This window comes from Hippocampus comes, unplaced genomic scaffold, assembly GCF_001891065.2.
Source record: "Hippocampus comes isolate QL1 unplaced genomic scaffold, H_comes_QL1_v1.1 scaffold122, whole genome shotgun sequence".
Classification (NCBI taxonomy): Eukaryota; Metazoa; Chordata; class Actinopteri; order Syngnathiformes; family Syngnathidae; genus Hippocampus; species Hippocampus comes.
Window position 1 is genome coordinate 1,113,557 of NW_017842059.1, and position 13,631 is coordinate 1,127,187.

At 42.4% G+C, this 13,631-nt stretch overlaps 1 protein-coding gene across 12 annotated transcripts in view; it reads right to left on the reverse strand.

Moving 5' to 3' along the window:
- Window positions 1-13,631, reverse strand: part of ryr1b (ryanodine receptor 1b (skeletal)) — a 96,000-nt gene that overhangs the window by 46,045 nt on the left and 36,324 nt on the right. For all 12 annotated transcript variants that reach the window (XM_019861452.1, XM_019861451.1, XM_019861450.1 and 9 more), the window contains 17 exons: window positions 13,219-13,379; window positions 12,692-12,854; window positions 11,765-11,851; window positions 11,464-11,690; window positions 10,441-10,885; window positions 8,403-8,975; window positions 7,664-7,864; window positions 7,142-7,253; window positions 6,918-7,061; window positions 5,375-5,648; window positions 3,218-3,335; window positions 2,924-3,056; window positions 1,977-2,071; window positions 1,599-1,734; window positions 1,185-1,368; window positions 972-1,083; window positions 774-894 (listed from right to left, as the gene is read on the reverse strand). In XM_019861452.1, coding sequence (XP_019717011.1) covers window positions 774-894; window positions 972-1,083; window positions 1,185-1,368; window positions 1,599-1,734; window positions 1,977-2,071; window positions 2,924-3,056; window positions 3,218-3,335; window positions 5,375-5,648; window positions 6,918-7,061; window positions 7,142-7,253; window positions 7,664-7,864; window positions 8,403-8,975; window positions 10,441-10,885; window positions 11,464-11,690; window positions 11,765-11,851; window positions 12,692-12,854; window positions 13,219-13,379 — 3,286 coding nt within the window. The remainder of the gene's footprint in view (window positions 1-773; window positions 895-971; window positions 1,084-1,184; window positions 1,369-1,598; window positions 1,735-1,976; window positions 2,072-2,923; window positions 3,057-3,217; window positions 3,336-5,374; window positions 5,649-6,917; window positions 7,062-7,141; window positions 7,254-7,663; window positions 7,865-8,402; window positions 8,976-10,440; window positions 10,886-11,463; window positions 11,691-11,764; window positions 11,852-12,691; window positions 12,855-13,218; window positions 13,380-13,631) is intronic.

The following is a 13,631-nucleotide window of genomic DNA, read 5'->3' on the forward strand; positions in this document are numbered from 1 at the left end:
TATTATAATGCACACCCTTCATAATTCTTCATGCTACTCCAGTCGAACCTCGTTCCAACGTACCCCGTTTACGTTTTCCCCCCTGCAATGTTCACATTTCAAAGTCCCGAGTTCACGTAATTCATTTTCCATTTGCCAATTTTGCAAATGGACCAACAGGTTTATAACATAAACTTTATTATAACGACCAGATTTTTCCCACAAAATAGTGAAAAGGTCTTCGTTACAACGAACCCGGGAATCTACCTGCCGCCGCGACCTTGCTTTTGAACAAAATGTACAACGCGGGATTCTCCTCCATTGCTATTGATCGACTCGGTTCATTGTTGTACTTCCTGCCGTAACTCACGGAGGCCCGGCGCGGTCCTGAGCACATGGTCTGAAAACCTGTCGGCTAAGCGAAACCAAATCTCGCTGTCTGTGAAGGCTGAAATTGTCTCTCATTTTTGAAAGGGAGTCTCCCAGAGGTCGGCGGCACATTTGCTGACTGAATGTTTTTAGAGATGAAGTCGGAATGCTACAGTTTGTTTCATGTCTTATCATATCAATTTTTCTTCATATACACGTATTTGTAATTGTTTATACATCTTTAAATATTCATACTGCATTGTACATTGTAGTTGGCGGCCATTTTACTGGAAATGGTTACAACGAACTAACGTTATAACATACAGAATTATTATGTCCCTCAAGGTACATTGTAACAAGGTTCGACTGTACCACGAAGGGACTTCATACTGACGAGAGAGTCTTGTCTAGCCTTTGTACCTCACCTTTGCCGTGAGATGGAATCTGCACAGACAAGCTGATGACTCCCACTAGATCCTCGATGGGCACCAGAGACCTCAGGATGGCTCGGATCCTCAGAGCTTCACCCTTTCCTGCTTGGATCAGCTAGTGGACGAATAAAGATGTGTTAAGAGTTCAGCTTTTACACCTGGGGCAGCATTTACAGAAGCAGCTCCACTCACGTGCATCTCGGGAGCGCAGCGGCCCAGCAGGTCAATGAGGGCAGAGTAGAAGGACATGATGGCGTTTCCCAGATGCACACGGCTCTCTTCCTGCTGCTCCTCACCACCAAACCTGCAATAAAGAAAAGAAAGGATGATGAGGGTTTCCTTGAAAAACATGTCATCCATGGATGGGTTCTGGGGACCCAAAAAGTCGGTGAGAGGGAAACCCACATGAAGCGTCTGTCTTTTTTGATCGTGGGTCCGTCCCTTGCTGGATCCTCTGAGATCTTGATGGCCTCCTCCATGGCGGCCAGCAGACCGTTGCCGCCCTCTCCTCGGAGCGCCGGGCCGAAGCACTCGGGCCGGCGGATGAGAAGGCGTACCACTACGTTGGCGTTCTCTTCCACGCTCTCACCTATGAGTGGCAGGAAGTCAGCTACAAGAACTACGAGAGTAGAGTGGATCTACAGGGTGGCGTCTTGCTGGAACCGGCTCCAACTTACCCGCGAGGATATTATGAGGATATACGGTATTGAAAATGGATAGATGGATGGACTTATCGATAAATCATATCCAAAATGCCAGAAATGGCCAGTCCAAGAGTGAGTGCACTTTTTGGGTCAGGCCGTATGAAGGCCGAATTACCGTTTACAAAGACGGCAAAGCGCAGAAAGTCCAAATATCTCTCCCCTCCGCATGGGTTCCAGCCAATGTCGGGGTAGCCCTTGGACAGCAGCATTGGGCACATCTGCAGGCCACAGCCTGCCAAGTACGTCACCACCTACGTCATGTCATTACAATGATTACAAAAGGAACTGCTTTAGTGTATATTTCTTGTGTACAGACACTCCGCTATTTACGAATATTCCACACACACAAATCTGATCTGTTTTTCACCCGTCCGGAGACCGGGTTGGCTTTTTTAACAGGTGTAAAATGTGAAAATAATGCTAGATAGCTAAACAACTTTCTGGAATGTAAAGTTGGGCAGTGTCTGGATGTATTTTTTTTCTGTTGTCAAACCATTTCTAGGTCCTGCTCCTGTAGTGCCAAGGCCAGCTCGTTGTTGTCGATGCAGGAGGCCGCTGCCACGTCCAGAGGAGTGGAGCCCCGCATGCCTGTGAGTCACAAGACAATCAGTCAGCTCGTTCATCATAGAAACATCACGTGACACCTACGCAATCTTATCTAATAACATGAAATAAAACAATTTATCCCATTTGCAAAATTCACATATTTTCACAATAAAATGAGAAAATTGAGACTCGAAACAGAGGGCACACAGAGACGAAGAACCATCTGCTCTGACACTCACACCTAGGGATAATTTGTAGTGTTTCTTGAACCTGCCATGCATGTTTTTGGAATGTGGGAGAAAACCGGAGTACCCGGAGAAAACCCACGCAGGCCCGGAGAGAACATGCAAACTCCACACAGGGAGGCCGGAGCTGGACTGTGAGGTCGACGTGCTAACCACTGAACCGCCGAGCCGCCTCATTCACAATCATTTATCATATTCCCCAAATCCCCATAGTATTGCGATAAGATTCCCAAATTAGGAGATATTTTACATATTGACCTCACTGGTCCACATTTTTTAACTGATTGAAGCACTTCCACCTTCAAAATGTTCAACCCATGTAGGGCATCTTGGGAAGCATATTTCCACATTTTCAAAACCAATCACAACACTGTACTATTCTGAAATGAAGAGACATGTGATATGTTCACCTCCTCCTGCCACATTTCTGATGCAAACCATTGGAACTTCAAACTGTTCCATTCAGGACATTTACAGAGCGATTTATCACGTTCCCCAAATCCCAGAGGTTTTTGGTGTTTCCTTTATCTTTTTACCAACTTACTTCACACCCCGCTGCCACATTTCTGCAATTGCGCTGTACTTGGAAGTGGTGTACCCAGATTTCCATTTTCTATTTTGTCAAAACGGATGAATGCGGTGCACTGACCCAGTCCGATGCCGCTGTTCTGCAACAGGTAGCCCAGATGATCAAACATGGAGCGCTGGTTCTGTCGGCTGATTCGGCAGAAGTAGCACAGGAAGCGGCAGCAGTTGGTCACCATTTGGGGGAAGCGGATCTCCTGTGGAATAAAATGCAGACCAGGTTGCCTGGTGAGTAACCCGACTCTGCGGTCTGTTTTGGAAAAAAAAAACATTGACTTTTGAGCACAAACGTTCACCTACCCGTGCTATAAACCCATCAATACACCATAATGGAGATTTTGGAGGGAAGGATACTTACCTTTGAGTCTCCTCCGCCACCCAACACGTTGACCATCACCTCCATGACCGTCTCATGCATACCAAGAGCTCTCATCAAATTAGGGTGCTGGTAAAACACCTTGTTGTTCATGATATTCCTAGAAAAAGAATGAAAATCAAAAGGCAAAATCAGGCTGCATTCGAATACATGACACTTTCAATTCCTTGTGGTTCGCTTGAATGTATTAAGTCGGGGGCAGGGTTACTTATGAGTTTTAGATTTTTCCTAGTAATTCGTTTTTATTTCATTCTGACTTATTTTTTTTAAAGAGCATATTTGCTAGGTTTTATCAGTTTTCATTTTGTCAAAAATGTTTTGTTTTAGTTTGGTCTATTAGTTTTAGTATTAGTATTACAATACAATGCATCTTTATTTATGGAGTATTTGTTGAGCTCAAAGACATCGTTGTGATATTATTTTACAAATACAATAATGTTAAAGGAGCTAAAAGTTCAAGTTTAACAGGGTCACAAAATCATATTTAAAAACATACGTTTGAAAAATACAACATCATTCTCATAACCTCATCACAATATCAAGTCCATAATACTGGATGTATTTGAGGGGGGAAGGGAACTTTAAAAGAATATGGCTTTTTACACCATTTTAAAAATTGTATTTTATTAATGCGGAGATGTCGTGATTTATATGATAATGTGCCACATTGGTATCAGTGCTTTAAATTGGCTGATTATTGTTTTATTATGCTTATTTTATTGCAGCACCTGTGCCTAAATGTTGGTACAGTGAAACTCCTCTACAACGAAATCATGTTTGCAGCAAGAAATTTTTCACAACAGGGGGTTTTTCACTGTAGCAAATTTGATCTCAGATGTAAGCACACACACACCCACACACACACAAACGTATGTGTACTCTATTTTTATTCCAATAGTGCATAAGTATGAGCACACACTTATTTGACACTTCATATTGTCAATGTAGAAAGAAAAAAAGGAAAAGAAATTGCGAAATTTACGATCACGATTCACTTTCACTGATATCAATTTCTTGGATAATGTCTTTTATTTTGCTTGCTCCGTCTTTCATTTTGATCACTTTTACCCTCTCTTCCAGCATCAGAGCTCTTCTTGTCTTAGCTGCTTGACATTCAAACGTCCGTTTTGTAGCCATTTTAGCAATGCAACGTCCATCCTCGTCTGAAACTAACAATAACAAATACTTCCTGGCATGCAATGAACTTTTAAGCCAGCCACGGGACGCTTCGTAGTCCTCGATGGCCATAGTTAGCTCTCGAAGGCTAAAAACCTTACGCTAACTGGAGCACTAATGAGAGAGAAGCGTTCCAGTTAGCGTAAGGTTTTTAGCCTTCGAGAGCTAACTATGGCCATCGAGGACTACGAAGCGTCCCGTGGCTGTTTTTAGCATGATAACAAGTAAAGCATTCGAGGAAACGTTCGTTTATTTGAATGTGCGCCGAGCCATAAGCAATTTACTCTGAGCAGCTAATCGGATGCTACGGATCTAGCTTCAGTATCTACACACATAGACAGTGAGGTCCCTCTTGGCCAATCAGAGGCCAGGATGATGCTCGGTAAGCCAATGGCAGAGCAGCTATGAGTATGCTGAGTCCAGGAAACTCGCAGCTGTGACCGAAATAAACATCATTCACTATGTAAACCAGTGTGGTGGTTGCTGCTGCCTTTTTTTGAACAAAGCAGTAGAGGTTGCTGTTGGATAAGACTTCATTGTAGTGAATGTCTTCGCGAGGCTCGAGCAGAGAAAATGATTTCGTATAACACAACAGGGGGGTTTTCGTCGTATGGGGGGCAGTAGAATGGGAATTGTGTTAATGCATGAAGATTTTTTTACATAAGGGGGTATTTTAGCCCATGTAGGTTTCGTTCTAGAGGAGTTTCACTGTATACCATTTTTTTCAATTATCATTGATTGCAAATGACTTTGTGGACCCCTGGGGAACACCACTTTTGAGGACTGCCAAACAACATGTGCAGTACTGTATATACTGTATATGCTAAAGTACATTATGCAATAGAAATACAAATGGTATTGTTTCCAATGATATAGGAAGTCTCTTCATCATGAAACGGTTTTGGCCTACTTTTCTGTGCTTTGGATTTGGATGTAGACCAAGTGCACACAAATCATTCAGACCCGATGCTCTGGATCATGAGGCGCTCCTCCTCCGGGCCCATCTGGACAATTAGCAGAGAGCGGATCTGGCCCAAACACTCCAGCAGGTCCATGGTGTCCTGGTAGGACACGGCATTGATGGCGTACGCTTTGGGCAGCGCCCGTATCAGCTCGCCCAGGCCGTCGTACTGCCGATGGAGAAGGCTGAACATCAGGCGCACCAGCTCCGGGTTCTGGATGAATGATTCCTGGGCCCAGTGGATCATGGTGTGGGAGATCAGCTCCTGAAGGGTGCCTGCATGACCAGATAGTTTACATAGAGATCTCCTCCTTCCACATTTCTCCACCAATTCAGATCAATCCAACTTTTAAATCTCATAACAGAGCGTACACAGAAACATGAGTGATCACATTCCTAAAATTCATTTTGACCTACTCCTTCTACATTTCAAAACCGATTACAACCATTCCAACTTCAACTTCATGTTCAACCCATTCAGGATATCTTGAGAACTATTTTTCACAACCCCCAAATCTTCATATTTTTCAGAATTACCCATTCTCGATGACAGATGCATGCAGATATTTTATATATTGGCCTCCTCCTTCCACTAAGCATGGGCCAATTACTGGTTTGATGGTTTACCATGGTTTTAAAAAAAATCAAGGTTTCAATTACTGTAAAAATAGTGCATCAATGGTTATGAGCATTTCTTTTTTGAGGGGACTCCACCACTGCAATACGATTGGCTGCATGCAGAGATCACTAAACAGATAAGATAATTGAAGAGTTCAGTGGCTATTTATTCTCTCCATCTCGGCTGAGCAGAGAGGGGAGGGATGATCAGTCGCATACAGGTGGGAGGAGAAGAGCAGGGACAAAGACAAGAACATATTCGGATGCTTTTTGCGTCCTAAAAAAACAAAAAAAAACAAAACAAAAAAACCCAACAACATGGTGCTAGCCGCTACTATTTAGCCCCAAGGACAACATGAGCAGCCGAATGGTCTGTTCTAAAAATAGCTCACCAGTGATGAGACACTGACTTACTCAGAATAATTAAAACAGAAGAATGTTGTTAATCGTCCTTATTTTCTATTTCTTTGTTTCTTTCTCTTTCAACTTAACATGAGACACATTTCATAATGTGCCAAATATTCTACAATTTGTTTAAAAACAAAATACACTGTGTTTTACTCATTTTTTCATTTACCCAAATATGTTTTAAAAACATTTTAGAACTGTTATTTTAGTAGCGTGATATTTTTGCTCGCGGTTGTCACACCATCAGAATCCAATATCAGCCCATGCCTAACTTCTAATTCCACATTTATCTACAGACTCAGTTCAGTTCTGTGAGGACATATATGGAAGTATTATCACATTCCTGAAATTCCCACATTTTTGCCCTAACATTTGCAAATTAAGAGATAATGTATCGATTGGCCTCCTTCCAAATTTCTCCACGGATTCAAACCAGGACACAAAAAGTTGGTTTAATTTACATATTTGTGTCAAAGCAGGACACAAAAGTCACATGAGTCGATTTGTGTTTCATCTTACTGGGTTTGGGCTCCTCCTCTGCTTCGGGCTTCTCCTCCTCTTCCTTCTTTCGCAAGCTTTTCACTTTGTCCACCAGGCTGAGGAGTCTTCCACTCAGGGATGTGTCCACCTGCTCCTCCTCTGTCTCCTCCTCGATATGTATGCCTTCAGGGGTGGTTGAAAGGGTGGCTAAGAACAGGAAGTAGAGTGCATGCAGGATGTGAGCTTTTTCCAGGTCTCCTCACCGCAGTGAAGAAGAAGGTCGTTGTGGAACTCTCCCAGAGTGTCTCGGACATCCTCGGGCACAGGACAATCCTCATCCTCTGGACTGTGTTTGAAATCAGTCAGCAAAAGAACCTTGAATGGAATAAATAAATCCATTTCAAAAAGAACAATTTTACATACACATCTGACAGCAATGACTTGTGTGATGAAATAATTAGTTCATGCATTTGTTATGAAAACTACAATACATGTATTTGTAAAATAATCGATTTGGCATAGCATTATTGAGTTATTGTAATAAAAAGTTTGTTCATCTGTTTCTTGTCAATAAAATCTTTTATATTTAATATGTATATCAATTTACATGAATATTTGACATTTCACAATTTGTATTAAAATATGAGTTGAATTATTTTTTGTAAAAAAAAAAAAAAAAAAAATCATTCTGGAAAAATAAACAATTTTACAAATATTTATTTAAAAACAAGAAATGTAGGTAATTGTTTTGCACTAGGTTGCTGCTTCCTAATTTCTTCCTATACCTGGTCCTGAGGTGGCGAGCGGAACTCGCGAGTCTTGCGCGCCGTCTCGGCAGCCGTCATACTGAAGGCTGTCATCAGCTGATTGTAACGGACCCGCTGGTTGCTCTGAATTTCATGCACAAAGTTGTCCGAGTACGCCACAATTGCCTCCACGCGATGTCGCAGCTCACAGTCGCAGAAGTACTGCAGCAGGGTGCACATCTGAGAGAAAAGAGATGCAGTTTGACACGTATTACTTCATGAAACGCAAACGACTGCTATATCATCTTCCCAAACTTGTTTCAAGCCATGAGTGATGCAATAAATGTAAAAAAATAAAAATAAAAAATGAGCAGACAAAGCAGTGTCATTGGTGGAAATTAATCTGTGTGCACTTTTGGGGTAAATCGTCGCTTGGTGTGAGTGTGAGTGTGGATATTTGTTCGTCTCTGTGTGCCCTGCGATTGGCCGGCAACCAGTTCAGGGTGTCTCCTGCCTACTGCACGAAGTCAGCTGGGGTAGGCTCCAGTACGCCCTGTGACCCTTGTGAGGATAAGCGGATTAATAAATGGACGGATGGACATCCTCCTTGCACATTTTTCACCTGACTGAAACCATTCCAAGTTCACGCCTCCCATTCAACATTTCAGCAATTCAATGACCATAATTTCACAACATTTGAGTTCAGCTCAGAGCTTCAGCCTTCACAGAATATCTGGAGGGAGAGCATTCTCTCGTTTCTAATTCTTATCAGACCAACCTGCAGTTTGACAGATTCGGGCAACTTCATCTGGAGCAATCCCTCCTCCAGACCCTCTTCTTCTTCTCTCAATTCTGCCTCCAGCATCTCGGCCTCCTTCTCCTCTTCTGCCTTTTCTCCATCCACTTTTCTACCTTTGGCCTCGCCATCCTCCTCCTTCTCTTCTCGCGCCTCCTTCGGCTCAGCCTCTTTGTCGTCCTCGTGTTTTCCTTTGTCCAAAGCTTTCAGCTCCTCTTCCTCCTCTCCCACACCCTCGTCCTCCAGCTCGGCCTCCTCTCCCTCCTCCTTCTCTCCCTCGCTTTCCTCCTCCATTTCGCCTTCCGCTATTTCCGTTACTGCTTCTTCCTCCTCCTCCTCCTCCTCGTCCTTCCCGCTGAACACATTGGGATCAATCATCTTCAGGATGTGTTTGGTGTCTTCATCGTTGAAGATGCCCATGATGAGCAGTGTGCTGATCAACTTGAGTATGGGAACAAAGTGGAACTCCACGCTGCCTCCCACTGGATCGCGCATGGCCTGGCTACCATCCAGGACAGCCTCGGTTAGCATGCTAATCGCCAGGGTCTTCAGCTCCTGAAGTGCGGGAAAGAAATAAAGAAGTCGGGTTGACGTGTAAGTAATGCAGAAGCGCCCTACCCCAAAATCGTAAAGACCCTGTCGAGCTCAGGTGTCAAACTCAATAGTTTGCGGCCCACATTCATACCAGTTTGGTCGCAAGTGGGTCAGATTAGAATTATTTGTGGTTTAATAAACTAGAAATAACTATTTTCAAAATTTTCTTGTTGTTTTGGCACAAATAATTACAAGTAGGCCAACATTCAATGCATTTTATATATATATATATATATATATATATATATATATATTTTAAAAGGTCTCACATCATTTCTTAAAACGACTGCAACTTCAACAGTATTATAAATTAGTTTGTTTTTTTTTCATTTACAGGTGCAACTTATCGATCAAAGAACATCTATGTATGTACCGTTTATAAAACTGAAGTCCGAGAAATCATTTTAAATTTGCGCAAATTTCTCATCCATCTGGAAATGTTGACCTCATCACAGCATACAAACTAAAGTGAATTAAGGTGCCATTGTCCACCTGCCTTGTAAATTGTATTCATAAAAATATATAGAAGTTGTAGAAGATGATAATAACTGGTATTAGGGCTCGGGTGGTCTGGAATGCCTTACAGTCGGTATCATATTTTGCTAACCACACCTATTATGCAACTAGTTTCTTGCCTGGTTTCCTGCCTAACCGCATTCCCACCCCACCCACTCCCAACTTCCCCACCACTGGCATTACTGTATGTTAGTGATTAACTGCACTTTGGAAAGATACCGTATTGGCCCGAATATAAGACGGTGTTTTTTGCATTGAAATAAGACTGAAAAAGTGGGGGTCGTCTTATATTCGGGGTCTAGACATTATACCCATTCACGACGCTAGATGGCGCCAGATACCATTAAAGCGAATGCTGAACTTGACTCCCCAGGCCAAAGTGAATCCCTGTCACGAAGAATAAAAATAAAAATAGCTGTAGCACGAAGAAGAAAAATAAAAAATAGTGGTCAGAAAGAAAAGAGAAGAAAATAATAGAAGAGAGAACAGAAAATGGAGAAATGTAGCGACAATCTGAAGAAAAGTGGATCGAAGATCGGCCAGGTTAACCGGCAGCTGAGGAGAAGTTATGATGTAATTTACATTTCAAAAACCAGAAGCCATTCATTTACGAATGTGATTGCACTTTAGTTTACATATTTAAATGTTCAGATATTAAGATTTGAATGAGGCAAAATAATATGCTTTTTCTCTCAAATATATTGTTATCACCATTTGTTTCAGATGTACTGTAATTATTTTCTGTATAAAAATTAATTTGGTGTTCAAAAAGTCTTTTTTCAAACTTGAATCTTGAAAAAGAGGGGGTCGTCTTATAATCAGGACCGTCTTATGTTCGGGCCAATACGGTAATAAGGAACAGTCGGTTATGTTTATTGTGCAAAGTGAGCTCGTTCATCATGTCTCCTACCTGCAGTGGGAAAACGGGACTAAGCGTGTACAAGTCAGGATCCATGCCCACAAAGTTGACAGAGGAGAAATGCAGTTTAGGTCGCAGGCAGGTGTTGAGACCCACACCGGGCAGGGAATGGGCCTTCTTGGCGTCCGGATAGAGGTTGATACTGAGCGTGTCCTCCGTCATGGGCACAATGAATTCCTTGTTGGTGCCCAGTCGTGCCCGCTTGGCCGACTCTAAGTGGATACTGATGAGAAGGTCGTAGTAGCCGCTGCGGAGAGGACCGGGCAAGTAGGTGTTCTCGATGGCGTAGAAGAGCTGCGATTCGTCCACGTGGCTGCACAGCGCATGGGCCACACGGTTGTTGCCCAGGGCGCACACGGCGCAGTAGAGCATGAGGGTGTGGAAGTGGAACTTCATCAGGTCCTGGCGCTCCGACAGCTCCAGGACGTCAATACATCTGAACACAGAGACACGTTACTTTTGTGCCCATCTGCCACTGTGGGCCGAAAATTTGCAACTGTTGGCAAAGGTTGGTGAATGCGCGTTCGCGTCACGGTTTGTCAGGGTTCATTGTGGGTCGCAAACATTTGCCAAATGTTTGCCAAATGTTCACCAAAAGTTTTGGTTTTCTTGTCGCAAGAAAATGTTCAAAACTCCCTTGCGAGAAGGAAAGTACAGGCAAACGTCTGGCGACTGTTTGGTGAACATTTGCAACCTTGACAGAAACCTGATGAGAACGCAATATTCTCTACTTTCGCAAACACTCTCAAATGCTCGCTGCTCAGTAGAGGACAATTGCATACTTCCATCTAGGGCTGAAAAATTCATCAAACTCTATGTTCAAACTATTTGCTCATATTTTAGTGAAAGCCTAACTGTTCAGACCAAAATATTTTGGCATAATAAATCAGATGTTGTTTATTATACTACAGATTAATTTATTGTTTGTGTTTGTTTAAAACACATGGGAAGAGGGTCTTGAAAAAAATACTCACATTTTAAATCGATGCCACCTGGCTAGTGTTACCGTCCTACCTGTTCTCCTCCGGGATGTGCAAGGCCATCATGACGAGCGGCTCGGTGCACTCCACCATCCAGCCCAGCTTCTCATTCACTTTGCCCACCTCCGGGTTGAGGAAGCGATTGGGCATTCGGCTCCAGATAACCGGAGTCAACATCTGGACATCCAGCCTTGGGGGGCACTGGGGCACCGGGTTCTTGCGCTCGCTGCGGAACATGGCAGCCGAAATGGGCATGATGTTCTGGGGGCGGAGCGGAGAAGGTTTGAGACACTTAGGGGCAAATGAAAGGAGATATGGGGGTGTCAGGATCGGACCTTGAGTTTTCCCAGCTCCAGCTGCACCATGTTCTGGCTGGAAGGCTGGATGAAGACAGCGGGGAACAGCTTGGTGTTGGGTTCCACCTGAAACAGAACATACATGGTTTTACTGCGCAAGAACAGGACACACTGCAAATTTGAAAAAAAAAAACAATCTCACCAAGATCAGATACAGTGATAAATTGACTGATGTGTTAAATTTGCTCATGTTGTGTATTTAAAACATTCGAATAACTTTGCCTTTAAGCCCTCTATCTTAATGCTAACACTTAATGGGAAACATCATAGACAGGCTAACGAGTAGCAATGTGACAGAGTTGTAACATTTGAAGCAATGACTATGTGAATACAAACAGTGCGGCAACATATGTAGACAGACAATAAAACAACCCCCACCCTCCCTCCCACAAATCTCAGACGTATATTATTAATGCTCTGTGAAATACAACTTCTGTTGTTACAGCAGCTGACTGATCACTCACAGTAGCTGTATTATAATGCCCCACGTTGCACACATGAAAAGGAGCCACAATGAATTCATTATGATGCACATTTTTTTCTTTTAATAGTACATACAGTGCCATGAAATTATGTTATTACTATATCTTTGTGTTATGTAAAATAGCATATTGTGCTGTTTTAAATTCTATTTAACACATGAACATAAACACATGAGGAAAATATTTGTTGCTTTTTTGGGGGAGGGATGCTGGAACAGGTCAAGGTCATTTCCATTGAATTCAATGAGGAAAGCTGATTTGAAATAAGATATGATCGTATTATAAAGACATTATAACTTGTTAATGACATTTTATTGCTCAAAGTGTAATTTTCCTCGCTTAAATGCCAAAATGCATTCCTCAGTTAATTTTTTTACACTCAGTTTTGCAGTAACTCACTTAGCACGGACATGTGTCTTCTCACCTGGTAGAAGGTGTTGATTTCCTTTCCGTTGGCCGTGAAGGTCATGAGGCCGGTGGCCAAGTCCACCAGGCAGCCGACCACCATGTCCTCTTGACTGAAACGGGTCTGCTGAGTGCTGACCAGGTCCCCTCCCCAGACCATGTAACAGTTGCTGTGCTTCATACTACAGGGAGAAAAATTCTCAATCATCATGTTGCACTGAGACTTTGTTTGTGAGTCCTCTAATGTTAGACCTCAACCCAATTCTGATTTTTTTTTAAAAAATGTTTTTTTTTTTTTTTTTAACGTTCTGTGAATATTCAATCATCAAACTTTGACACCATGTTGTGTTCATAAAATGGAGCAGTTAAAAAAGACGCAAGTAGGGGGATAATTTCTTTTCAAACTTTCCGTGGGGCACAATTGAATGAGTTTTGGAGGGCCCTTGAAACACATTCATTTCATTTGAACAAACAACTGATGAGAATAATAATTCCAAGGAGGTCCTAATAATAAAATAAACAAGCAGTGACATGACTTGAACAAACCTGTCGTGTATATTGCCTTTGTCATCCCCCACAGTGACAGTGACATTCCGCACTTTGGAGAGATCGAAAGTTGGATCAAACTGGTGGTAGTCGGGGGTAACCCAACCTATCCACACACTGGTTGGCTCCTGCCCAGCAAAGATCCTCACCGAATAGTAGTACTGGAGGGAAAATGATGGGTAAAGTATGACAAATCATACAGTAGTTCCTCGAATAGTGGGTACAATTTTGTATTGGGCCGCTGTCACAATGAATGAAAAATATGGCCAAATCAGAACCTTACAAGAAAAAGTTAATACTCTTATTAAAAGGTCTCACACTGTTTTTTTTAAATTAAAATAAATTGTGTATATATATATATATATATATATATATATATATGTGTGTGTGTGTGTGTGTGTGTGTGTGTGTGT